The sequence below is a fragment of the Anas platyrhynchos genome, chromosome 13 (genome assembly GCF_047663525.1).
Source record: "Anas platyrhynchos isolate ZD024472 breed Pekin duck chromosome 13, IASCAAS_PekinDuck_T2T, whole genome shotgun sequence".
In the NCBI taxonomy this organism is placed as follows: Eukaryota; Metazoa; Chordata; class Aves; order Anseriformes; family Anatidae; genus Anas; species Anas platyrhynchos.
In genome coordinates, this window is record NC_092599.1 from 7,659,131 (window position 1) to 7,686,959 (window position 27,829).

General features: G+C 50.1%; 1 protein-coding gene across 7 annotated transcripts in view; it reads left to right on the forward strand.

The window, feature by feature from the left end:
- Positions 1 to 27,829, forward strand: part of CADPS (calcium dependent secretion activator) — a 196,481-nt gene that overhangs the window by 19,184 nt on the left and 149,468 nt on the right. For all 7 annotated transcript variants that reach the window (XM_072044196.1, XM_072044199.1, XM_072044197.1 and 4 more), the window contains exons 2-3: positions 15,086 to 15,199; positions 18,356 to 18,688. In XM_072044196.1, the coding sequence (XP_071900297.1) occupies positions 15,086 to 15,199; positions 18,356 to 18,688 (447 nt within the window). The remainder of the gene's footprint in view (positions 1 to 15,085; positions 15,200 to 18,355; positions 18,689 to 27,829) is intronic.

The window sequence follows — 27,829 nt, forward strand, 5'->3', positions numbered from 1 at the left end:
TTGCATGGGGGCTGCGTGATGCTGGGCTCCCACAGCCTGTCACGGGAAATTACCTGAGCTACAAACACCCTGGGGCATGAGCTGGTGGGTGTTGTGGTTGGGGAGGGGGTTGCTTTTTGGTCAGGGAAGCTAAAATAGGATAATAAAATCAAACGGCTCCGAGGCAACAAACCCAACTTGGCCTAAGGGGAGGCAGGGGTGTTGGAAAGGGAGGGGGCTGCAGGGAGCATTCGGTGGTGCTTTGCCTCGTGCAAGTGGTCTCAGCACTGTCTCCTAACACCAAATGAATTAGGATTGAGAAAGTTTTTCTGGCCCAGGGCTCCTGAGATTGATGAGAGCTCTCCTGCTTTGTCTGAGCCGCCGGCAGCGGAGGCAGAGCTGGATGCAGTCAGCTCCGCCGGCTGCTGAAGTGATGCGCTGCTGTTACACCTATTTTTCCCCCAGTCTGAATTTCGAAGGCACAGGTAGCAGGATGAAATGATCTGCTGCTGTCGGATGAGAAATGAGTGCTGGGGGTGGTGAGGAGATGCTCGCCATGGGCAGGGACCTGCTGCAGGACCTGGTATTTCGCTGCAAATTGCACGGGCCAAGGACGTGCCAGTGACTTGCCTCATGTGGCACGCCTGATAAACAGCCCCTGCAGGCTCAGTGCCTGCTTGCTGAACTTTTTTGAAGAAAATAACTGAGGCTGTAGGACCCGTGGGCACGGAGGGAATTCCTCGGGCATCACACCAAGGTTTTCCTGCCAGGGGTCTCGCTGTCACATTGTGCTCACGGTGCTGCCGTCATGTTCTGCTATTTCCAGTCTCAGGAAGAGCCCATCAAATTGAAGAGTGAGGTAGGGGTCGATCCTTGCTCTGCAGGCACCAAGAATAAGGGAAGGAAAGTCTTATTGCTGTTGGGTTGTTGTGCTTTGCTCTCACTCACTCCTCTCAGACTCTGGGTTGCTCAAGATAAACGTCTTTATTCTCTCCTGTGTTTTCTGCATGGATCTGTTAGGTGTCAGATGCCTTTGCCACGTTGCAGGCTGTCTTTCTGATGGCACATAGTTTGGTTTGCTTTTATTTTCCTGATGCCATCTTCAGTTGCTTTGGTTCCCAGGTGTATCTGAATGAGTTGAGATCAGTTTTGCTCATTAAAATCACATTTCTGTGAAAGCTCTTAGAAATCAATCACAACGCTTAATGAAGTAGTGCATGGCTTGAAAAGAAACGGTCGTAGTGTAGGAGGGGAAATGAGAAATTCTCTCTGCCCCCTAAATTTTGGAGGAGCTTAGGCATGCCCCCAAAGATGGCATGGAGGAGAGAGGTGAAACGGCGAGGTTTAGGAGACTGAAAAGCAAAGTGTGCCCAGGAACTCTGCGTCTGGGCCTGGCCAGCAAAGATTTTGGCTTTTTCCCCATCGAAGGAACGAGTCTCTGCACCAGGACTGGGGTTTGCTTCCCCACTAGCAGTGGGACTGAGGTTCCAGGTGCCTTCATTGCCACCAGCCTTGCCTTTCTCCCTGCAGCCAGGCTTTGGGCTGGAGCCGGCGGATTTCCCTCTCCCACGTGTGTCAAGCCAGGCACTGGGGGCTGGTAGGGAACAACTCGGAGGTGGAACAAAAGTTCTGCACCAGTTTGTCCTTCCCCTGTCAGCGTGGGCAGGATGCTTGCCCACTCACCAAACCATCTTGTGCCGATCCCTGAGCTTCGGGGCTGAGCAGCAAAGCGGGGCTGCCCTGGGTGGAAGAGGCACGGCCCCGTCATGCTGCTCTGTTCCCCAACAGCTTGGCTGCGGCCACGCTGGGTCCTCTCCCAGCTGCCAGGGGAGCCTGGCACTGCCACCCGAGCTGGCCGAGGAGGCATTTGTCTTGGAGACAGCCGTCAATCAGCGCCGCCTCCTCCCGCGGCGCCTGTGTGGGTCCCTCCTGCAATATGGCACAGGGGAGGCGATGCTGGCACCGCGGCGCTCAGCGCCCGCAGCCGGGCTCCCAGCTCGTCCGGGAAGGGCACTCTCAGGTGAACGGCCCCGCTCTCGGCTCAGTCATCTGAGCAGCGTTTAAAATTAGTGTTTTTCCTCCCAGCTTCCACAGGTAACAGTTATCTCTAATTGTTTGGCGTGGGCTGAGGCTTCTATGAGGAGTGCTCAAGCACAGAGTGAGGTGAGGTGAGCTGAGCTCTGCTGGGAACCACGCACACACGTCGTGGGATCTGTTCTGCTGGCGGTGGGGTCACAGCACACACGGTGCTATCCAGGAGCTGCCACCGTGCTCAGGGACCTGCTGCCTGCCCCAGCCTGCTTCCAAGGCACAGCCCTTCCTTGTGCTCGCTGGGAGGAGGAAAGCGAGAGAGCAGCAATTGGATGCGCTGTGTGCGTTTTTTAGGCTCTGTTTTCCCCCTTTGTCATGATTTTCACTCTTACGGTTTCCAACACCTCTTGCAGGGAACCTGGGAACAGAAGGGCAGCTCGAGGATGGAGAACGCCGTAGGCAAATCCTAACACAGCTGCCTTTCGCGAAGAATAATCCGATTTTGTTTTTTTTTCCTCCTTCTCCATGCCCACGTGTTTTCTGCTCCTACCATCACTCCTCTGAAATTACATGCTTCAAACCCGCAGCAGCTCTGTTGCTTTTTGTGGGGGTTTCAGCTCGTACTCTGGCAATACAGACACGCTCCCTACCAGATGTAACGACAGGCACTTCTTCCTCCAGCCCCGCAGGGATGTGCTCCGTCAGCTCCACGTGCAGCCTGCTCTCAGCCCTCCTCTTGGGCTCTTCCAGCCAGCAACGAGGTGCTAGCAGGGGACAGCAACCTCCCAGGAGAGGGGACCGGAGCTCAAAGCCCTTAGAAATACCCCACCTCAAGCCCAAAGAAGAAAAAAGAGTCTCGTTTTCAGGTGCCCCTCCTTATACTCCACAGTAGAGGAATCCTTAAACAGCTTTTGTTGCGTTGGCTGAAGGTCTTTAGTGCCTAGCTGTGTTTTTGTAAAGGATCTTTATGAACAACCGCTAGGCTGAAAATTGCCATACTTAAGGTATTTAATGAATAATAATAATACCAAACTTGTATTTTGCTGGGTTTGTTGGAAAAGCTGCGGATTTCCACATAGTATCTCACCTGTGGCCAGAAAAGGGGAGATACTTTTCTCTGAAAAGGCACTGCACGCCACCAAAGTCACCCCAAAAGGTTCTCTTTGTGGTTTTTGACCTCCAGCTTACCAGGATTGTTTGTTTCCAGGCTGAGCTATGGATGGGGCAGGCTGATTGCACTGGACCAGGTTAAGATGCGTTTACTCATGTAGGTCTTTGTGCCATGGGGCAAACATGAAGTATTTTTGCAGCTGGGTCTTGCCACATGAGGCTGGATTTCTGGTTCTGGGTCACGGAGAGAAGTGCTGAGGGGTGTTACTCAGCTCTGATTGAGCTGGGCAGGAGGTGAAAGGCAAAAGGAAGCCAGCTAGAAGCGCCAAAGGAAGAGGGATGCTCACTTGGGGAGCTGTGATGTCCCTCTCGTCCTTGCCAGATGCCCCCAGGGGTGGTTCAAGCAGGGCTCAGACCCTTGCTGCAAAGCCAGTCAGGCAGCAAATGGCTGTTCTCTTATCTTAAAGACCATTGCTGAGCTCCACGGCTGATTGCATGCAGGCAGCTAATTGCCCTCTTTGCAAGCACCCCAGATGAGCTGCACGCACACTTCGTGTGCACCGCAGTGCCGTTTGCCATAGCCACCTTTGTTTCATTCTTATTTACAGAACAAAACCAAGGAGCTTCCTCCAGCCTCCCATCTTGGGTGAGCGTGCTCTGAGTCTGGAAAGCTGGGAACCTGTTTGGCTCTTGCCCCGTCTCTGGGAAGAGTCACAAAACTTATTCATTTCACGTCTCAGCCTCCTCTTCTAAACTGTGCCAACAACCAGGGCTTGGAAAAATGGGATAATTTTAACAGTGCCTTTCCTTAAAGTAAATAATTATAATAATAAATCTTCCTGGTGGAAGTGATTACTATTGCAAATAATGGATCCTGATGTCTTTGGAGGCGCAGACATTTGCTCAGCTGTTTGGGTACGCAGCAGCAGCCGTGCAAACGTACGTTCCCGTGCCCCATGGCTCTGCGCAGCGATGGGGACGTGAAGTTGAAGTGCTCTGTTTTCGAGCAGCAGCTTGCTGCCTCAGAACAAACTACCTTTTACCAAACTTTTTTTCTTCCAGCTCCAAACAACATGCCCTTGTAAAGCCTGAGATTACTCACTTTAGCAGGAAATGTGAGGAGGAGGAGGAGGTACGCTCCAGTTTCACACCTTTTCTCTTTTTTCATCTAGAAACAAGTTCTGTTCTGGCTTGAGTGATTGACTGAACCTTTTTCAAGTGTTGTCTGAAGGAGACAAGTTTTCTTTTGCTGGATTGGAGATGTTGTTTGGCTCGTAGATTTTCATAAAACCGGGGATGTTTTCTTTCTTTGTGTTTGCTTCCAGGAAATCACAGCACATGCACAGAATAAGGGAGAATTTCAAGCACAACAAGTTGTACTTAGCTGGAGCCGCAGCGTGTAGTAGGTCAGGTCTCTTGATGATGTGCTTTGAAAACTGGCTGCCTTTGGGAAAGAAGCCTTGGGCTTCCCCTTCCACCTCTGTCCCGGGCTGCTGTAGGTGGCAGCGCTCTGATTTGGGACTTGACAGTTTCCCCACCTCTCCGTGGGAGCACAGGCAGCTCTTGGCACTTCAGCCTTGTGTGCCTGGAAGCTTCTCGCCGTTTCTTGCCGTATTGTTCAGTCACATCAAAGGTATCTCCTCCCCTGCTAGCTGTGCTGGGCTGCAAACGGCACTTCCACAGAGGCTGGAACACGCCAGGAGCCCTTCAGCCTCCATTCATTTGTCCGTCCCTTCTGCTCGGCAAGAAGTGGGTTTAAAATAGCTTGTGACACGGAGGAGTCAGAGCCTAATGATGAAAACGGTACGAAAATAACTCCACTGATGGTGGATGGACATTTTATTATTTTTTTTTTTAAGGGGCAAGACTGTGTTTTTTGTTTGCAGATCTGAAGTGCCAGTAGGAGATCTTTAGCTCACATTGTTTAACGTTTTCAAGTCAGCGTGAGCTGCTGTATCCATGAACCGGGAAGGATGATCAGCTTCTGCGGTGCGTGAGGTCTGCCTGGAGTGGGAACATTGAGATGAAAATAGTTCCAATAGTGATCTGAAAGCGTCTCTCTAAAAGTAGCTGCCTTTTCTTCTCGGATAGCCATACCTAGTCTGTGAGAGGCTTTCAGTCTTCTCCTGCGTGTAGCCACTTCTGGAGGAAAGTGAAGTGCTGCTGTGCCCCTTTCACAAGCGGGAGATGAGGCACAAAATGCGCAGTTGGGCTGTTGGAGAGCAAGGATCCACCTGAGTCCTGGGATGCTGCTCGCTCTGAGGGACCTGCCAGCACAGACCAGGCTGTGTTCCCACCCTGTCTTTCCCCCCCTTTTTGGGAAGCTCCTGTAATTTCTGGGTTTTGAGCTGTCCTGGATCTGCTGGTGGCCTTCAGTCCAAACATCGGTTGTAGCAAACCTCGCCTAGTCACTGAGGCAGTCCAAGAAGTGAGGTGCTCAGGGTGGTGTCTGCAGCCGTACGGGTTACTGATCTCCTGCACACTGTGCTGTCCATATAACACTGCCCAGATGGGGGAAGAGATGGTCCCGTGTCAGTTACCCATCAGGAGGGGCTGGCAGCATGTCCTGGGGCAAAGGGACTCCGGCCACGTTCATCAGCTGAGTAAAACCATTGACTTTTACACAATTCTTCTCACTGGGCACCCGGGCATCATATGTGAGTACCTTTGTAGAGCTCGTAGGTTATTTTGCACAAAACTCTTTAAAATAAATGCAGGATCTATCGATTGAAAGACGAAATGCCTTTCTCAGCGCATCAGTGCTAGGATTGTGCGACCACCAGGCAATGAAGTGCAGCATCCACCCAAACTGCCTTTTTTCCCTTTCTTTGTCAGTAAGGCTGTAAAGCATCCACGTCCTGCAAGCTGTCCTCAGAGTATTCAGAAAGAAGTATAAATTCTAGCAGCTCTGTAGCTCGGCCTGTCCTGGGTATTTCCGAGGGATGCAGCACAGGTGGCTGAGGGGAGGTGACCGTGATGTTCTCCAGCTCCACACTGTCCACATTCACCATGCAGCACGCCGTGGTCTGTAGGAACAAAATGCAATGCACTGTCCCAGGAGCTGTGTTGTGTCAGCACTCATAAGCTGTGGAAGACAGTGTGCTGCTCTACACACAGAGAAAAAAGAGCAGGAGTGAAAACGTTACTTGGCAAGGCTGCCTGGAAGGCTCCAGAGGATAGCGAAGATCTTCCTTCCCTTCCTGGTCTAAGGTGTTTTGTTTTGCTGAGGTCTCGGGGCAGCAGTGGGCTGTGCCTGCCGTGCTCTGTGCTGTAGGAGTACAAGGGCAGGCTGAGTCAGCTCTGCCTTCATGGAGAGCTCCCGCACCAGGCAAAGCAAGCAGGACTTGCCCGGCACCTCTGACCAGGGTCCTTGCTGGTAGGAGTTTCCAGAGGATGCTGCATAAACATCCCTTAAACTTGGGGTTAACCAGAGAGAATGGGGCTTGGGAGGGAGCGAGGAAGGACTTGGGGCAGGAGAGGGGAGGAGAGTACCTGGCTGCAATGCCCAACGTGGAAGAGACCTTGTAGGAATGAAAGGATTTGTCTTTTGCCTTTAGGTCACCCAGCGGGACCAGCATGGGGTCCATTTGCATGTCTCTGCCCATCTCAGATAGCCTCCGTGCTCTTTGCCTCCTGGCTTTATTTGCCAGCTGTATTTCTGTTATTTTTCCTGATTTATTAACAGAGCAGCTACATTTTTACCACAAGCAGGATGAAGCCGGGCTTTCTGCTGAGGCCTGACTCCGGGCTGATGTGTTTCACCCCGCAGAGTTCACCAGACGAGGCCACAGAGGTTCCCTGGAGCAGCAGCCGCCCCTCAGCCTCTGCTCAGTCACTGCCCGGTGCTTTGTCTTTGCTATTTCTTGCTTGTATTTTGCTCTGGCTTCTCAATTCTTCTGAGATCGAAGTCATATTCTTTATCAGTGAAAAACAGGGGCATGTATCCGATTGTATAAAGGAAAATACCCAGTAGAGCTAGTGTGGCCCGCTGGATCCGCTGCAGGCTCGCTCTGCTCAGGGCTTGCCGGGGTAAACCACGGTCTGACTGGGAGGGGATCCAGGTTCTCTGTGCTCTGGATGGTTCCAGCTCGGGGTTACTTGCACACCGGGGGCAGAGAAGGCACCAGCACGGTAGGCCAGAGGGGGAGGCGGCAGGAGCTCCCAAAGCTGCCAGAGCTGCTTTTCCCAATGAGCCTTAATGGAAAAGGGAGCCCTTTGGGGGTCGTTTCAGGGTTTGCTGTGAGTGCCGGATGGGCACACCTGATGGAAGCAGAGGTAGGAGCTGAAGCAGGCGGTGGCAAGGGGCTGCAGGCATCTTCTGGCCTGCCTGCATCCAGCCTTCCCTGTGGCAGCAGGCTGCAGATGGAAGGTGTAGCTTGGAAATAGCAGGGAGAAGGTCAGCGGGGCAAGCCCCAAATCCCAGCTTTGCTTTCCCCTTACAGCATGGCACATCGCTGTGCTTCAGGAAGCAGGAGCAGCCGTAGCAATGTTTGATGTCATTCATACGGGTCTGAGGAGCATGCCTAGCTGGCACGGTGAATCACAGAAAAGAAATGGCTTTGAGAGAAGGAAAAAGCATCCACACGTTTCAAAGAGCTGCTCAGAGCCCGTGCTTTATCTCCTCTGATAAGCCTTTGTAAGCCCTGGCTGCCCCATGCAGGGGGGGCACTGCTGTGGGCACAGTGTGGTGTGATGGAAAGGGGACAGGGGCCGTGCGCTGCTGCCCCTGGGGGCTCCGTCTGCAGCTGAAGGGATGGGTGTCCTGCCTGCCCCCTGCTTCCCCAGCAATACCTCTTCAAAAAAGAATGTTCCAGCAGGGGCAGCAATCAGTTAGCTCTTTTTACCTGTGCTGAAATGCTGCTGGAGTTTGCCCACAACAGGAGGCGGTGCGAGGTTCAGGGCAAGGATGAAAGGAGGTGCTGTACTAGGGCAGTGGCTGGGTGGGCGCTCCATGGGGCAGCTGCTGGATTTTCTCATGTTGCTGAAGTGGACATTTATGGTTGGGCTGGGAAGTAATGTTTATATTGCTGGGCTGCCTGTCAGGGGTTGCTTCAGTCTCTGGTTGGTGTATCCGTCTGGAGGGATGGAGAGGGGGCAGGCAGGCTGGATGGACCCAGGGGGGGTTCCTGGGGAGGGCACAAGCACACGGCAGCCTCCTGGGGTCCTGCCTGCTCCTCTGCCTCTGAGGCTGTGACGAGGAGGGACGCAGCAGCTGGGTGAGCCCTGTCTGCTCTGGAGACCAAGGGCTGCTTACTTGCAGCTTGCTGAGAGGCCAAAGTGGTCTCCTGGGATGTTCCTAGAGGCATATCAGAGCAATCGGAGCAGGCACTTGAAAATGCCCCTGCAGAGGAATGTTTGGGGCTGTTCGATGCAATGAGTGGCATCACATGGGTGCCAAGGGGAGCAGACTGATGCAGTTCCCTCCCGTAGCACCTCAGCCCCATCTCCAGGCATTCATCTCAGAGAAAGGAAAGAGCCCAGAGAAGTGAGTGGCTGACACCTGGGGACGGTGCTGCGGAGCCCCTCTATGCCACGGTGCTGGGGAGCCGATAAATCAAGCGACCATGAGCAGGGAATTGTACAGCCAGCCAGGCACACGCACGGCGTTCCACACAGCCTGCAAGGGAAGAGGACGTGCCAGCCTGGCGTCCCTGGGAAGACGGATTGTGGCTGTCAGGAGGCAAAGCACAACGAGCTCTCCGGTAACAAATATTAAACTTCTCTGAAACAACAGGAAAATGCATCGCTGGGCAGATGGGAAAAGTTCCCCGAGACCGCCAGTTAATGCTGCTCGCTTACGGGGCCAGCAGAAAGCCAGTGATGTTCAGCAGCGTGCAGAGCAGCCACGGCTGCCCAGGAGGGTTTGCAATTAAGGAGACAAATGCTGGCAATGTGAGTCACCCCCCTGGGGTCCCCTCTCCCATCAGAGGGGGAGCAGCAGCAGTGCCAGGAGAACGTGCTGTGGTTTCCTGCTGCAGAGCAGCCGACTGGGGTTGTTCCTGCCTTGTCGTGCCCATTGCTGAGCCCCTGGGTGCCTTTTGGGGTGCTGCTGGGATTCGGAGTTGACTGTGCAGAGCTTGGCAATGTTGTAAAGCACCTACAGCTCAGAGTGATGCTTCTCCTCGTCACTGTGCGAGCAGAAATCGTTTAGAGAATGTGATGCTCCTGATAGTGAACTAATTATAAAGGGATCAGAACTGAAGTGACGATACAGCGTGTGGAAAGGGCTCTCTGAGGAGGAAGGGGGCACAGAAACAAAGCTCAGATGCTGCTCTCCTGGGCTGTGTGGATGTGCTGGCACCATCGGTGCAGGGCAGGTGGAGAGGCTGGAGGCAACGTGTCGGGGGAGGCGTTTGGAGATTTAGTGGCATGTGTAAATGTGATAAAAGAGCGGTGGCAGATGTGTTCTTGAGCATCTTCCTGCTGCTCAGCCAGGTTAAGTGCTTGGTCTGACCCCTTCAGGGGGTGCTGTGAGAAGGACAGGGCTGCCCCCAGATGGTTTCCCCCCAACACATTCCTGCCCTGCCTGGAGTTCATGCCATGGCCGGTTTTCTGACTGCAGAAACAGCGATGCTGAGGGATGCTCATTCAAAAGCTTGCTTTAGCTCTTTCCTAAATTACCTGGTGCTGAGGAGTAATAAAATATTTATTGGATGTTACAAAACCAAACCCGGAACAACAGCACGCTGAGCAGCTAACTATGCCTCCTTGCAGTGGTACCCAAACAGCAGGCGGCCTAAGGAGAAAGAGTTTTATGCTGCTCATGTGCTGCAAGCTGATCTCTCCGAGACAAAAGGCAGAGATGCTTCCAGAGGGAATTACCTGCAGGCTTCGGCTGAGCTGCTTCTCGCAAGGCACGGGTGATGCCTGCAGGGCTCCCAGGCTGTAAAACCCAGCGGGTAAATGCAGGAACACCCAGGTCCACAGGGGCTGGTTCAGGTCCTCGGGGTGATTTGGACTGGCCAGATCTCACCTCACCGACACTAGCGAGGAGCTGTGTTGTGTGGTTTGATGCTTACCCCAGCCAGCAGTGTGCTGTGGTGAGCTGTGGCTCCTTGCTGTGCAGCAGGGGCTGTGGCACACTCGTTTCAGAGGCGCTTGTACAAAGCCATCATCGAGTTCATCAGGTGGGTGCCTAGCTCACAGCATACAGTTCTGCTGGATTTTTATGAAGCCTTATCAAACCCTCCTTTACATCAGCTTTCAAGGCGTGCTGCCTGTGGTTCTTGGATGCTTTATACTGTTTATCATGCAGAGCCTGGCAAGACAACTGTCCCGTGAGTGCAAGTCACTGTTTCTGTGCACATGCAGATTGCAGAATCCACTTTAAAAAACTGAAAATCTGCAGAGCTTGTTGTAGTGCAGAGGCTTTTCAAAGCGCAAAGGCGTGCAGCTCTCAGACTGATTCACACCCATCCGTGACACAGTGTGAGGTTCAAACCCCAAATCCAGGTGCAATGTGTTACGGTGTGTTGTAGACCTTTGGTGAGCTGTCCTGCTGTGTGCTCAGACAGCAAAGCCTTTTGGGGAGGGTGTGCATTCACAGGACATGTTGCCATGTGCAACTTCCTTGTCAGGGAACTTTTCTGTTGCAAACAGCTCCTCTTTGCAACGCTTGTGCTCCCACGGTGTAGGCGAAGGAGGCTGGAGACAACGCGTGGTGCTGAATGCCAGCTGTTCGCTGGCTGGAACAGCTCTGGAGAAGGTGCCCTGGCTCCCCGCGTTCAGGTTTGTGCTCAGCTCTGAGGCAGATGGAGTATGTGCAAAAATAACACGGAGAAAGCAAGCTGCTGCTCGCCGCTTGTCCTGAGGAGGCTGGTGTGCCATTTGCTGAGGTCTGCACCAAGCAAATTCAAGAAGTTGTCTGTGATTTGCTTAAGACCACGGTAGGGACATGGCACGTGCCAGATTTGTTCCACCCTGTGTCTGGGGTCACCGGGTTGTGCTGGGCACATGGTGTCTCTTTCTTTAAAGTCAGACCAAGACAGTCAGAAGCATTTGGGTGCTCCGATCATCTGGTCTCTGATGAGATCTTCCCAAGAACAGATACTGTTACAGGGAACATCTCAGCCAAGTGTTTTCGTAAGAGCCCTGCATTTACCTGCTGATGCCAGAGCTCTGTGGGTGCCCTGCCGGATAGCAGCGCCAGGAGTTCATCATCACTGTCTCAACTCGTTGCATTTTTAATACGCACGTGTGTGGCTGGCAACCTAAGTACTCATGTGCTTCAGACAGATAAAGGCTGTGAGATCCTGTACTGCATAACCACGCTGCAGCAGTAACCTGGGGGAGTTCGCTTGGGTCCGAGTCAATCTATGCAAGCAGGGCGTCCTGCAATTCCTGTCATGCAGAAACGACTGCTATTTCTTCTTCGATGGCTGTCGCAGACTGCAAATGTGTGGGGAAAGCAGTGAGGGCTGGAAAAGAGGGAGGGTGATCAGAATAAATCTCTGCTGGCCACTACAGCGCTCCTGCTTACTGCTGGCTCTGTCTCTCCTGGGTGAAGGCACGTGGGTTTGTATTTGTTTCAGCTGCAGGGAGGCTCTGCCCTCACACATGTTAAGGCTATAACCAAGCAGTGTTTGACCTCTTGGCTCAGGTGGTGCAGGTGGCTGTGATGTTGTCTTGCTGTTCTTCAATGAAGATGTCGTTCTGCTGCTTTCTGCTATTTGCAAGCATGGTACGGAAGGTAGCCAGGTGAGAAGGGCTTCGTGCTGGCCCCTTCGTGGTCTTACTGGATCTGTGGAAGCTGTTGGCTTCTGGTATATGGATTTCTAACTGGTCTTTGGCCTCTAATAGTAAGAATTAAAATAATAAAGAATTAAAAGCGCTTCAGCCTCAAGGTGAGTGTTCAAGGGACGTGCCCTTGTAAGTCTGCAGATGGGTTGGTGGCACAGTTTGTGCCTGAATGCCCTGCTCGAGGGCTTTGAGGTGTGGTGCTGGGGCTGTGCCAGTGCAGGGGAGCCTCCAGCCGCGGAGCAGCTCCCCCAGCACCAGATGCATGGTCCAAGCAGGTGGCACTGGCGTGTGGCACCTCCGGAAGGCTGTTCAAGGGTTTCCACCGACTCTTGCACAGGGAATCTGCCAGCCCACACAGGAGGATTGGGGGAGCGTGGGCAGAAAGTTGAATGTGGAACATGTCAGACAGGGCTTATTTTCCTGCAGGTCTTACCCCCATCCACTCCTGTGCTGACTTTCTGCAACAGAAAGTGCTGCAGAAACTAAATTTAGCATGAAAGCAATTTAATTCTGGCTGGAATTGACTTTCTCGCTAACATCCCTAACAGTGACGGGACACAGATCGATACACAAGTGCTGTTTCAGAGTCTGGCGGGGATGGACATCCGAGGGTCCTGTTAGCAATGGACCGGTCCATGCTGCATGCAAGGTGTGCTCAGAGAGGCTTTTCTTTGCCACGGATGTGGAAAATATCTGCCTAGAGCTTGGGATGAGGAGGAGGCAAATGACACTGAGAGAGAAAAACCCGGTGATTCATTTCCCCACCCCCGGGAGTTGATGTGCGAGATGAGTATTGGGAGCTTCTAGGAATTTCAAGAAGCATCATTTGTTTTGAAGGTACCCATTCAATACTGAGGAAGGAGCAGAAAGTATTGCTGCTGCATATTATTATGGAAACTGAACACGCAAGGTCTTGTGGAGGTTGTCCTGAGAAATAACCTGGAAAAAAATAATAAAAATGTCAAGCACATCGTCAAAAAATCTCTTATGAAAAGCCTTAGCTCAGGAAATCTTTGGTCTTAGTACATCTTCCCTTGTGCCTCAATACACTGACTTCAATGTTACCTGCACTTTTCCTATTTTTCTTAGTTTCTTACGGCCTCTTTTCTTTCATCGTTCCTGCTTGACATTCACAAGGGTTGCTAATGCAATATCGTCAATACATTTAATTAACATTCTGATTTTCTCCTCTTCCAGATAATTAAATGCTTAATAAAAACAGACCTAACTCCTTCCCACAGGTATCTCCCACTTGATCACTACATTGTTTATGGCTTGTCTTATTGCTGGCCCGATTTTCTTTTCAATTCCATCAGCTCAGATGGATTTGGAGCCTGTTTTACATCTGACGCCACGTGCATTGCTCAAGAGCTCATGGTGTCTATCGTGCTCCTGGCAATACCACAAAGGGTTTTCAGTGCCTGACATGGCAGGTATGCTCTTATATATAAAAATTAAATCCTGCCAGCCTTAAAGCCAGAGGCTTTTGGCAGTGCTTTTGTGCAGAGCTTGTTGCAGACCACGACCAAGACCGAGGTGGGTTGGTTTAGAGAGAGGATGCTTGCCCAAGCCCTAGTGCTGCTGAGCCTCGTTGCGTGTGTCAGACCCTATTTTGTCCAGGTGCTTCCTGGGCTGCTGTTTTGCGGGTAGGAATGACCCTTAGTACCAGCTCCTACAGGGCAGCAAAGGCTGTTCCGTGTTTTCTGCAGCAGAGCATACTGAGTCTTGCTTTATGTCACTTTGATGAACACCTCTCCATAAGTGCCAGGATGAACTAATCCCAGATTATCGCATCAAATTGCCATTGCTCACTAACCCTCCTCAGCGTGGGGTTGCAGAATTAATTATCAGCATGCGTGGTGTTCGTTGCCACGGTCCCTAAATGCCCCGCATGGCGCATCGTCTCGATCTAGTGCTATTTATCGGTGCGTTTGCCAAGTGGTCCCTTTCCTGCTTTTCATCACTAGTGGTGTTTACCAGGCTTCATTATGCTCTAGTCATTTAGAGCTCTGTAGTTTTTAATACTTTATTCAAAGCCATTTGGACAATTAAAGCCATTATTATTTTTTTTCTTTCATTTTAATGGGCTTGTTTCTTCTGCTGGCATACGAGTGAGGAAAAAAACACTCCTTTTACCCTTTTCTACACCTTTTGGTCATTAGTAAATAATTGTTCTGATTTTAGCTGTGCTCTTTTTCCTTTCAGTTCGAAGTTGTCACATATACATCTTGTTTGGTTCCTTCTCTTTTGTCTAAGTTAATTCTTATTGTCAAGCCTGAAGTAGCCATGTAGTAAAGCTGATGCAACTACAGCTAAATCCCTACAGCCCTTCAGCACGAGCGTTAGCTGCATCTCAAGAGGTTATGCTGGGAGGGCTGGTACATGGCTTACATACCTGCTGTGGCTTTGTGTGCAACAAGCTAAAAAAGCCTTTTTTTTTTTTTTTTTTTTTACTGTATCTGTTTTTAAACCAGCAGATAAATTGGCAAAATAATAGCATGTTATCTTATAAGGCTGAAAAAAAACCTCTGTAAACCTTCTGTTGGTGTCGTTGTGCCAAAATTAGAACTGTCTTGTGAGTTGTACCAGCTGCGTGCTGGACAGAAACTGTTCTGAGCAGTAAAGAAAGTCCTCGCTTGGATAAGGAGAGCAGGTTTGCCCTTGAATTGGCACTAAATGGCATTAAATTCTTTCACCGTTGGTTTTGAAGGGGGTTTCCTACATGACAAGCCAGTAGAAATGAGCAAACAAAAAAAACACAAGAGTAAAGGCCAAGACCCCAGAGTGCTGATGAGTGCTGTCTTTTGCAGCCAAATTGCAGGGCTTTCAGGTCAGAGATTAAACCTCATCTCCTGAAAGGGGAGGAGATGGTAACTGGGGAAAATACTGCAGTGAAAACTTTACGCTTTTCCAAGCACACACACAATGGTCTGCTTTTGACTTCAGAGTACTGAAGTAGTAACTTGTATGCATGTTGTGGTGGCAGAGTTGTTTAGAAACGATGTTCAGGACGATTTTGGTGCTCATGATTCTTAAATGAACAAGATGAAGAGTACACAGGTGTATGGACACACGGATGATTCCTCACTTGTCGCTGCTCTCCTCAAAGGAGAGCAAAAATGCGCACCATAAGCATGCTGATAAGATATTGTTGAAGAACTCATTTGTTCTTTCCTCGTACATAAACCTTTCTTGACTAATTTTGTCCTTTTGGCATGTTTTGCAGATAAGTAAGCAGCAGCTCCAGACAATCAAAGATCGTTTCCAGGCCTTTCTCAACGGAGAAACCCAGATTGTGGCAGATGAAGCCTTTATAAACGCTGTCCAGAGCTACTATGAGGTAAGGAGAGATGATTTCACTATGCATGTGAATCACTGGTCTCGCCTCTACCCACAGACTGGGTCAAATGTTGAACTGATGGATTCTTTGTCAACAAAGCACAAACAAAAGGCAAGTGCAAGGCTTCTCCTGTTTGATGTCTGATACATCACAAGGTTTGTAAGGTTGAGCATTTGGAGATGCGTCATCCATAAGGCAACAGTGGCAACCCCATTCTCTGTGTTGTAGCTTGTCATAGCTTGTCTATGGAGAAGATCGTCCTTTTAAGCTGAAAAATACCTTCCTGATGTTTTAAACAGCCTACTTAAAAACAGGAAAGATAGCGCAATATGAAATAAACGTCGTGTGCTCTCTATGAAAAACACCAATTAAAAATGGGCAGCATATTCAGTTCTTGCTGAAGCTTTTGTGTTGTGTCAAATAGATTTTGAGATTTTCAGCAAAAGTCTTTTCTTTTTGTTAAGTCTTTGCATGCACGTACAAGTGCTCTAAAGCAAAGGGGGAGAAACAGGGATGTACATTTACAGAAACTAGATGGCACCAAATAATGTGAAACATCCTTCATAATTGTGCAAAAGAATAATTATGTCTGTCTTTCTTTTTTCACCTCTTTGTATGCAGCCCTTAATGCTGCCTTTCAGATCTTTTCTCAGAAGGAAAGAACTTATGTTTTTGAAGGAAATCAGTGCTTGTAATTTGTATGAGAAGCACTGCTTATTATTTTTTTTTGCTAGCCTTTCTGCAAACCATTTTTCTTTCTCCCTAGAGCTATTCTGTCATAAAAGGTGAAGATTTTGAATTGTCTCCATAAAATATTTCCATGGAAGTGGGATCTAAGAGAGAGCCAAAATCAGATACTGAAACTGAAGAGAATTTTAACTCTAAAACAACAACAAAAAATGGTAACGGCTGCTTCTGTGTTAGGAAAGCACAAATTATCCCTGGATTAACTCTATTAAACTGGCCTAATAGTTACTGCTCCATCATTCTCTGTACAGGAAGGAAGCTGCGAGTAATTTACATCTCTTATCAGAAAAGAAATTGCCAAGGGATCATCATTTTATCACGGCTTCGCTGAGCAGATGCTCTTAGAGAAAGTTTTCAAGATGGCGTGAGCTGCACTTTAGGATATAAGAGCAGCATAATCTGTTTAGATAAGGTTATTGGGCAGGAAAATGAAACTGCTTAAAAACAGACAAAATACGTTCCATTTCCCTGGTGGCCCTGGCTAAAAGCATGTCCTGACCAGCTCCAGAAGTCCTATGCTATGTAATTACATCAAGTAATCAAACTTAGAAAGAACAGCTGATCAGAACTAGATGTCTGCAAACTGTCCCTTTTCAGCAGGACACTTCACTGGCATTGTCCTACTTAATGCAGGCCACAGAAAGCATGATGCATCGCTCTGTCCCCTAGTGCAACTTTTACTTCTTTTTAACTCTGTTTCCTTTCATTTACAACAGTTTACTGCCAGCTTGCGTGCAGTTGTAGCATGGCTGCATATGTCTTGCTTGGCACCAGAGCTCTGTGCAAGTACCTGTCCCTTCGATGGATGCTATCTAGAAATCTGTGTTTAGGTACAGACTTATGAAGCTGCATGATGAGCCTCGGGCTTGGAAAATACTAGAACTTGGTTTTGTTTTTTTTTTCCTCAGTTGAAACTGAACATCTCTGTTCAGGATATCAGTGCAGAATAGGATCTCTTCTCTTCAAATATTGCCTAGGGAATTAATTTTTTTGTTGGAGAAAGAAAGAGGTAAAGATGACCTGCTGGGTCAGGGCTGTGTTTGAAGCTCTTGCCCTGAACATGTTTGCATGGCCATGTTCCCCAGTTAAGTCTCCTATCGAGGGGTAAACATAGGATTGTTGGTCTTAAATAAGTTCCCAGAAAGCATCCGGGAACACGGAGTGCCATGTTGCTGAGTGGTGTAAAAATCTACCATGTCCTTAGGTCATCCTTGAACTCTTTAATTATTGAGAGCCGACAGATCCACCCCTGTGCTGGCACAGCTTCTTCCAGCCAGCCGCATTCATCAGTTCTCAGCATCATTAATAAAACAGCGCTTCTTGCTAGGCATTGATTGCTCTTCTCTGTTCAGGGCTTGGGAGAGGAAAGCCAACACAATATCCCCCTGTCCCTCTCTCATCCTTTGGCTCTCCGTTGTTCCCGTGGGATCACCTGCTCTGCAGGGCCCTTTTATGTCTCAACCCTTCTGCTGTTCTCACAGCAGAAAGAGCACCTCCACCGAATGCCTTCTCCCTGCCTCCTGCTGTCAGCATCCTGTGTCTGGCAGGCAGTTCCCTCTGCACAGCCTCCCCAGGGAGCCTGCAGCTGCCCTGACCCATCCTGTGCTGCTTCAGCAGCGCTGGGATGGATTTGGCCTCCTCCACCTGTGGCCGTGCCACATGCTGTGTGCCTTGTGATGATCTGAGTTGTCTTGATGTTCACCTGCAGCGTGCAGAGACCGGGCAGTTCATCCCTGTCCTTCTGGGGGTTTGTTGGTGCTCTTCCAGTGCTGATTGCCTGGCTTGGAAGGAGCAGGGAATGAGAGAAGCTTTGGGCACATTATTTAACTGAAGGTAACATTGACACTAGACTAATTAATTTATTCCTCTCATCTTGTAACAGCCGGGCGGTCTGCAAAGATCTCCTCCAGTTGAGTTGTTAAATAGAAATCTGGTCCTTATGTCAGAGGTCTCTCCTGTGCCTGGCACTGTGGATCAATGCGATGCTGTTAGCTTGAGTAGGCTGACGGGGCTCCCTGTGACAGGGCAGCATTTGGCCAGGTGGATGTTGTTATACGGTAACTTTCTTATTAAAACATTTGCTAGAACAAAATATAATCCTGCTTTCCCAAAGGGCATTTATGTATCTGGCAAAGTGTGACCGTAACGTTGTGCGAAGTCTTAATTGCATCACAGCGTGTCCATTTTAGCAGACACAAAGCAGAAGCTTCACCTGATTTCATTACGCTTCCCAAAGTGCGGATGAAGCCTCTGTCAGCCTGGCAACATCTGGTTGCTGAGTGGGAAAGCGCCCTGGTGATGAGGTAGCGCTTTTCCCGGCAGCGAAACCCAATTTTTGCTGCTTCTGCAGTGAGGAGGGGGATTTATTTTTTTAAGCAACACCATTTTAAGTCACCCCTTTTGTCGCAGGTGTTCTTGAAAAGCGACCGCGTGGCGAGGATGGTGCAGAGCGGCGGGTGCTCGGCAAACGACTCCCGAGAGGTCTTCAAGAAGCACATTGAGAAGAGGGTGCGCAGCCTGCCCGAAATCGACGGCCTCAGCAAGGAGACGGTGCTCAGCTCCTGGATGGCCAAGTTCGACGCCATTTACCGTGGCGAGGAGGATCCCCGCAAGCAGCAGGCCAGGATGACAGCGAGCGCGGCCTCCGAGCTCATCCTCAGCAAGGAGCAGCTCTACGAGATGTTCCAGAACATTCTGGGGATCAAGAAGTTCGAGCATCAGCTGCTCTACAACGCTTGTCAGGTAAGGGCCTCCCCTAGGCTGGGTGGGCATGGAAGGGGGCTGCTTGGGGCAGTTGCTGCTGGAAAATACTGCTGTTACAGACTGGGAACCCTGGGCCTGACCCGGTGGTTTTTGAGGAAACTTCCCCAAGCTCCATCAAGGAGAAGAGGGTTTGGGTTCACAGAGGGATTTTTGTGCACTGTCGATTCTGTTCTGGCTACCCAAGCGAGCTTCCTTCCCTTGTGTTTTTCTCTGGCTGCCTCAGGTTCTCTGTAGCTATTTCAGACAGTCTTTATGAAGTTTTCTTTCCTGAAATCCCATAGAGTTGTTGAGATGGGTTTGAAGCCCAGATGCCCTGAGAGTGAAAGTCTTACGCTAACTTGCTTTAACTTGCTTATTTAGGGGAGAGGGGAAGCAGAGAGGGCCTGCGGGCCGGCACCTCGGTTCCCATGGCTGTCACTTCTCAAAGCAGAGAACATCCCAAATCTCCACCGCCTCAGGTCTGCTCTATTTGCAGAGCTCCCAGACCGATGAAAACCTCTCCCATTCCTTTCTTCATTCCCCCCAGTGAGGCCCAGTTCCCCAGGAGCACTGTGCTGGGGCACCTTGCAATGCCCGCAGCTCTGGCCATGACCCAAATCTCAGTCCCCTGCTCTCAGTTATAAATATCGCAGGCGGGATAAAGGATGCCGGAGGCATGAGGAACATGAGGTAATGCTGGAGAAAGTCTTTTGAGGAGGAGCAGACTTCAGTATCTTCCCCTGAATTAAGGGGTACAGCTTCTTTTTGGAATTAATACATTTGAGACCAATTCTGTCTTCCTTCTGTCTAGACATTCCCAATTTTTTTTTTCAAGAGATACAGAATTGTTTTGGATTTGGTTTTTATCCTGTGAAGAGCTTCATTATCTTGTATTTGTTCTTCTTCATGGCAGTCCTTTATGGCAGAGTGGGGAGAGGATAATAAACATCCCTGACTAAGGCATCTTCGTGGCAAAGGCGGCAGCGAGAACTGCATCAGTCCTCATAAATCCTGTTTACAAACCAGATTTCGTGCCTCCATCCCATGATGGAGGACTTCTTTAAAACCCAAAGCGTCGATTGAGGGCTGAGTCAGTTCTGCAGTTGTTGTTTCCTTTTACCTGATAGCCACCCGAGGCCTCGCTCTCTCATCCTCCCTTGACCTACGCTCAGCTAAGGAACTCGGGCGGTTTTGTGTGAGCCCGTGTGATCCTACCCTCTCACTTTATGGTTCCCAGGGATGCAGAAACCAGTGTTTAATCATTGCCGCGCTGCGCTGTAGGTGATCTCTGCTTATGAAAGCCTTTCTGGCTGCCACCCTGAACCCAGTGGCAATTTGTACTGGCTGCTCCCCACAGGTTGCCCTGTTGCATCAAGCAACACGTTCCCTGCCGTAGGTCCTGGTTGTACTCCAGTAGCAAAGGATTTAATTCTGGGGCTTTTCTAATGCTCAGAGGCAGCAAACCTGTAATTTAAGCTTCTGGAGAGTGACATAATTTCTGTTGGGAGTGAGTATTAGCATGGAAGTCGCTCTGTTTTCAGTACCTGGTAGCAGGATTAGCTATGTAGAAGGGGAAGCTCTTTGCACGAGGCAGGGCTCAGCACACCTCCCCCTTGCTCTCCGTTAGGCTGCAGGGGAGGCAGTGCCAGCGGATGGAGGAGGCGTTTTTTGGGAGGAGGCATTTTTTGGGATGGGGGCCCCGTGGCCTCGCTCCCCTCACATGGCTCAGACCTCATCCTGTTCTCTGTGTGCATCACAAGGGAGAAAAGTCCTTCGAAACCTCACGCGGAGCCTTTTTGGAGGCCAGGCAGGTTTACACAGCTGTTCAGCCTGGGGAGAGCTGGGGCTTTGGTGGAATAAAAGCAAATGCAGGAGCAGTGAGCACCCAGGGAAACTGCACGCTGTGCCATGGGGACCCTTATTTCAGTGCTACCTGTGGCTATGTCGTCTGGGCCAACTATACCCATCCGGGGAAGATCCTCGTGTTGTAAGATCCCCTTCCCCCTGATAAGGCCACTGTGCTCTGCTATTCAGCTAAGCTTGTGCGAAAAAGCTAATGATATCTTTGTGTCTGGCTTTGCATCCAGCAAAATCTGGAGCCTGCTGCTACCTGCAGCAGGTCTCCACGATGCTCATCCCTTGCTGTGAGCACAAGGACCTCTGAGATCTGCAGCCATAGCCTTAGGAGAGCACCAGCAGCTGCTCTGTGCTTTGGTCAGGAGCAGAGGAATGGGTCCAGGTTTTGCACTGTGTGTGCTGCGGCTGTGTCAGGACTGGGAATTGCTTCTGTCTGCCTTCCTTCCAGCTTCTCTCTGTCTCCCCACCGGCTTTGAATTTTCATAAATTTTCATTTGCCTTATCTGTGTGACAAGCACTCTTTTGTAAGCACCTCTGCCAGCCCATCAGCCTGTCCTGCAAATCAGCAGCGAGCTCCCTTTCCAGGTGGGTTTGCAAACACCTCTCAGCCTGAGCGTACAGCGGTACTTGCAGCACAGAGCCCACACTTTGCCCTTCGTGGCACTGGCCCACAACACCTGAAAATGGCATTGATTTGCAGCATGATGTTCTGCTTGAGCCCGTCAGTGTTCGTTTGCTACCCCATGAAGACACGCTGACACGGGCTGGGTACAACTGTTGGGCTAATGAGTGAAATTACTGTGGTCTGACTCTTGTCTCATCAGAGTTAATTAGAAGTAAAACTTGAATCCTTATCTCAATAACTCAATTGATGCTTCCCTCACCTGTTCCCGAAGAACAAAATATGCCGTATATTCTGTTTGTGGATAAGCTGTAAGTAAAAGGAAGACATTGGCTGGTGTTTCCCTGGACATGCTGGCATTATAACATCCCCAGCCATGCAGCACACTGCGCACACCTTGGGATGGATGCATTTGCTTTCCTCCCTTGAGCAGTGCTCTGGTAGCTCCTGCCAGCTGCAGGCTTTGCACCCAGGCTGAGCAAGCTTTGCAAACGAATCTGGGGGCAATAATGAACTTTCCCACAGTGGTTCAGTGCAGTGTAAGCTGTGCTTCTTTTTGACCTCTGCTTGTCTGCTGTCTACGGGATGAATTAGGAGAGGGCGTGTTTCCCCTGACAGGCTGTCTGAGCGCTGCTGCTTGTCACAGGCATTGGCGTGGCGCTGTGAGTGCAGTTTATCAATCCCAGGCCTGGAAAGCAAAGCAGATCATCCTCATGTTGCTCTGGCCATCTGGGAGCAGAGGGGCTGCAGCCAGAGCCCCTCTGTTGGCTTTGAGGCTCAGCCAAACCCCTGCTCTGTGCCGTTATCCTGCTGACGGGTGCTGCCTTTGGGGCCGTGCAGTCCTGCTCCCAGGCAGGGTGAGCTCCAGCACGCACCATCCAGCAGCTCCTTTGGGTGTGGGCTCCAGATTGCTGGCTGCTGGGGAGCAGCTTTTAAAGGGATATGGAAAAGTCTGTTTTCCCCAGACTGTGCCATGCAAAGGGTGCCCTGGATGGACCCGGAGCCCCCTCAGCAGCACGTGCACAAGGTGGGAGCAGGCACTGGCTGGCTGGGTGCCTCTCCCTTGGCATGGTGTGCAGTGAGACCCCAGGGACTGGGCAAGAAGGCAAGGGGTAAGAAAACCTCGCCCAGTTACTGCTCTTGCAAAGCACGAGCAGGAATGGAGCCCTGAACACTTGCTTGAACTTCTCGTGCAGCCTGGAGGAGGGAGCTTTTCTCCCTCCCGTTACATCACACCCAGTAATTGCATAACGATTGCATCACCGGGGCTGCGTTCTCATTCCCTTCTGAAATAATACTTTACTTGTGCAGGAGGATGATGACTCCTAAAGGGATTTTTTTTTTTTAATACAATATCCTCAGGTGGAATGAGATAAGCGTATCGTTAATGCGATAGTGGTGATGCAGCAGGATCTGAGATAGCAGAAGGGATTGATGTGCCTGGAAAGGCCCTTAGGAAACAAAGATGGGACTGGTGCTGTACTAGGATGGTGTGGGAGATTGCGGTGCTGTTACGCACAGCCTATGACTGGAGCATTTTAAATAATGCAGAGATGTTAACGTGGTTTCACTCGTTGTTGTGTTTTTGACTTGTGCATAATAGATGCTGTGTGGATGGGTGTTTCTGCTCCGCTGGAGGCAGCGAGGGAGCTGAGCATCCCTGCCTGTGCCCGCCGGCCCCTCTGCTGTGCTGGAGGGAGAAGGGTGTTGAGTCTTGGGTTTCTGGTCCCAAGACAAGGCTTAAACCCTTTGACAAGGCTTGGGTTTAGTTTTTCTGCTCTGCAACAAGCGTGTGACTGTGGCAGAGTCATGCAGGAGAGATTTTTATTATTTTTTTTAAGGTGCTGGGCAATTCCTGACTTGAGTCCTTGCAGTCAGCTTCTCCCTGGGCACAGCCCTCTGTCTCCCACCGATAGCTGAATTGCAGCAGCATCTCTGAAAGTCAGCCTGTGGTCTCGCTATTCCCCATCTGTAGGGCAGTGAGGTACTTTTCTATCTCATACCGTGTTTGAAAGTCACTTTTAGGCGTCCTGTGAAGGAAAGGAAGCCCCCTCGGGCTGGGCCTGCAGGGTTCTCTCAATTCCCAGCCTGCAAATTCAGCTTTCTCTCTTCCTGGGCCTGAAGTGTCCCACGTCCTGTGGCGTTCCTGGTAAGTGTGAAAAACATCTGAGCTGAACTCCCAATTTCATCTAATTCCCTTAGATTTAGCTACTTGTTTGTACATCTAAGCGTGTCAAACCTGCTGGATAGGACGCAGTAATGTGGTTGAAGGTCACGTTTTTCAGCATCTATTCCATCTATTCAGCATCTATTCCATCTGTTACCTGGGCTGTAGGTAACACATCCAAGATGTACGCACGTGTGTGGTACAGTACAGACTGAGGCCCCGCATCACCTGGAGGGATCAAAGCCACTGATGGCTGCGATTGGTTTTGCAAGTTTGGAGGACCTGTGGGTTTAGCTAGGAAACTTTGCAACTCAAATCTCGCCAAGCAGAGCCGGTTTAAAACTGGAATTCACCGTACTGACATTTACTTTTGCAGCCGACTTTGGATGCTGTGTCCAAAGGCTGACATTTCTCACAAAGGGGAAAGCTCCCTTGCCAAAAAAAAAAAAAAAAAGGTTTCAGAGCTGCTAATAGGAAAGATATTTACAATTTTTGTCCTGAATCAAATGCTGGATTGTAGCTCAGTTCAGTATTAGAGGTAATTCACTACGGTGGTATCTCACCTGCTGCCCCTCTTTCATCTCTGCAGTTCAGGAGGCTTTCCTGAACCCAATTCCCTTTGGTGTGTTGAGACCCAGAGGCTGTAATTATTTGCGGAGATGCTCTGGTGGTACCTGGGGGACGCGGTCCGGTTTGGTCCAGGGCAAAAACAAGGAAGGACAGAAACTCCCGTGAGGCACTGTAACGACTCGGACAGTGGGATGAAGGTTAAGCTGACCTCAAAATCAAAGTTTGGTTTGTGTGGATCCTCCCAAAGCCAAGGCTGTGTTTTTTTGTTTTTTTTTTCTCTGATGAAAAATTCCCAGCTGCGCCTTATGATGAGAACCGAGCCCAGGGTCATCGCACCCAGCATGGAGTTACCTGTCCCCGTGCCGCTGCCTCTTTAGTCCGGGGATTTTTAGAATCAGATCATTCTCCTCTGCTCCCTGTGTATCATTTTTGATGAACAAAAAGCGATTCTGTTTGATTCTAGCTTAATCCTGAAGCTGCGAGCCAGTGAAATGGCCACCAGCAGCTGTGGACCCTGCTGGCCACCAGCGCCTGAGGGCTCCCCGGCCTGGGGACCTGGCTGCTGCAGGTGAAGGGAGGGAGGCTTTGTCCAGCACCTCTATGCCAGCCCCAGAGCATCATCCGGAGCTCCTTAAATTTTTATTTCCACCCTTTTCTCTCCTCCAAAACACCTTTTGGGCTTTCCACCAATTTCCACGCCGAGAACGTTACCCGCCCCTCCCCTAGAACAAAGCCACCACCAACAAAAACGGGCTGAGGTGGTTTCAGGATGATCAAAAGCCTCCAAATCCATAAAGCATCATACTCTGTTTTCAGTAATTCAGTATTTATTTCCATGGAAACGGAAATGGCAGCCCGGAGCCTTCTGCAGGGTTGTAATTACTCTTGTAGCAGCCCGTGGCAGCCGCAGCATGCCTGTCAGCGCTCGAGTGTCTCCTAAAGACGGCCGTGATTTAGCACCGGGTGGGAAATTGAGGAAGGGAAAAAGGGCTGGGAAGTGAGTGCTATTTCCCCCCTTCACAATAACGCCGTGCAGGTCCACGCAGAGATTCAGGGAGAGGGGAATTGCCCTTCTTCATCGGCTCAGTGGTATTTTGAGCTACGTTTGCACAGGAGGGAAAAAAAAAGATGCTGGGAGGAAGGGGTAATGCAGGCTGGGGAGGCACGTGGAGGCAGCAGGGGCAACGCTGCCAGCCCGCTGGTGTTTGCCACATTGCCCCTGCCTTTTGGGGAGGAAAATGCAGGAATCAGCCTTTGTCCGGGTGGAACCGTGCCACCGAGCTTTCGGCACCGGGTGTCGGGTTTGTGCAGGACGTGTAGGGACGCTTGTGTGTGCTCACTAGCTGTAGGACAGCTTATGTGCTGTGCTGGTATGGACTTAGAGAGCAATCTTGGCCCCTGTAATTAAATTTAAAGCAAATTAGCTCTTCTATTAAACAAAATAAATCTGATGCAGCCGAATGCTGTATGCTGTAGCTATGGCTGATCAATCGCTCCTGCAAAGAGCAGGCAAATGCTGCTGAGCAGATGGTCTTGGCTGAGGCATGGTCAATTAAACTAATTAAAGATGCTTTCATTTAATCAGAGGGTGTTTTAACCCTGTTAGCTGCCAGTTGGGAATGTATGTTTTTGTGCACTAGGAACTTGAAGTTCTGGCCCTACTACGGACAACTTCTGGTTTTACAGCCCCTTTACAGAAGCCAGACTAGGGTGTGCGTCCAAAGAGCAGATGTTCAGCAGAGAAATTATCACGTCATGCAACAGCAGAGAAAGACACGCAGACGAGGAGTAAGTCACTTGCTTCTAACACTGACCAGAGATGTGTACCAGACTGGAGACTCATCCTGCACCCCACCCCGTCCTTCCCACACTACCTCCTGCCAGCCTTCCCTTTGGCTTAGGGGAGAGGATGCCTCTCTGCAGCCTAGCCAGGGGTCACCAGTTCCACCAGCAGTCAGGGGCAGCTTGCTGGGGCATGTGGCTTAAGGGAAGGGAAAGGTTTCAGCATCCAGGCAGGTTCTGCGCTGGAGGAACAGCCTCTCGTTTCCTCTCTCTGCTGTCATGCAAAACGTTTTGGCTGCTGGGAACCCCTCCACCGTGGGGTTCTGGAGATGAATTTAATTCCTGATTTGCTGAAGAAACCTACAGGGACTCATCCGAGCCCAAGTTCTCTTTAGGTTTGCTTAATAGAGCACTTCGTTAATTGGGCATCCTTGCCATTTCCCATACCCCACACCGAGGGGCTGCAGCAGGCCACAACCAGTGCTGCTCTGCTTTTCCTGCAGCCTCTACAAATTAAATTAGAAACTGGTGTGCTTTATCCAGAGGGCTGCACGGGCAACTTCACGCATCAGACCAGATCTATCTTGCTCAGCAATATTGATCCCTGCAGGTACGTTAGGGCTAAAGCCAGGATGATTTTCAAGATGTTCATCCTTTGTGAAATGGTTCTTATTCTTCTGTTCAGTGAGGGGGGTTTTGTGGTGCAGCGTCAGCTGAGTGCTCTTCATTGTCTTTGTGGACTGATTAATTTCCGCATTTTAAGGTTTAAATTACCATCAAGATCTCTCTTCAGTTTTTTCTTTCATTTGGCCCATGAATACTTTTCATCATCTGCATTCATGCTGCAAAGGAATGAGTAAAAAATAACCATGGTTACCTTATAAAATATCAATGACTTGACATTTTCAATCTACCTTAACCCCTCTGTTTAGGCACTGCTAATTCTCTTCTTTCACGGAAAATCTAGTTGTTGGCATGACTTTCCTGCTTCTCAGCCAGATTTATTTATTTCATCGGATCAGGAGCCTCATTTCACATGGATATTTGTTAATACAATTCTGAGTCCCTGCCACCACCTCGTGCTTGGGCAGGAGTAAGCTGAGCGGCAGATTCCTGGCACCAGGTAGGACTAACTGGGAAAAAGCCCAAAGGGCTGAACCGAGAGCACCCGGTAGCTGCTGGTGTGCTGATCTGCTGATGCTGGTGTCTTCTGCCTCTGCTGGTGCCTGGCTGCTTCCACCCTCAGCTTTGTTACGGGAGCAGATCAGAGCCCGCCAGCAGTCAGGGAGATGGACAGAACATCCCTGGCACAGCCGGGCAGACGGTGATGCTGAAGCACCAGGGAATGTTTTGCAGGAGCTAATGAAATAAGAAAAATTCTTGAGCATCATTAAATGCGGCAATGTAAGGGAAATATAGCTTGAAAGCGTTTTGTTGGAGAGAAGATTTGGGATGGCACAAAATAGAAATTGCAGAGGTGTTCCCTTTGTATAAGCAGAAAGTACTGATGAGAAGTGGGGAAGCAAATGGAGCAATTGCTGAATTCAGGGCAGGCTCTTCGCACTGAAAACCCCAATGATCTCATGGGACACGTTGCCACTGCACAGCCTCAAAGCATCTGGTGGGTCTGCCCACGGTGAAGCCAAACCAAATGCTGTCCATCGCTGGGGTATGGTAGCCAAAGGTGGCTAATAAAAAGTAGGCATTTTATTGCTGATCTCTCCGAAAGCAGCCTAAACTCTAACTGAGAGGAGCTGTAGGGCAGATTCTGAGCTAGGCTTCCATGTGGTTCCCGGAGGTGGGATTCAACTCTCAAAATACCACGTTTATTTCAAGCAATCTCTTGTTGCCCTAACTTTGAATTCAGTGCAAGCCATCAGAAATAAAATCCAGTGCCTCAGCAAGTCCTGTGTTTTATTAGGAAAGGAAAACATCACCCCTCCTCTTTGTCTTTCCCTCCACCAGAGATGGCGAGCAGAAGACGTGACAAAGAAGTGACCCCACTGGCCCCCTTCAGAGAAAGTAATCTCGTTTTTATTTTAGCAGTATTTGTTGCCTGCGGTACATGTTGCTGTCAATCAGCCCAGGAGGCCCTCGGAGACAGAAGGGGTGTTATCCAGACCTATCTCTGTTCAAGCAACTA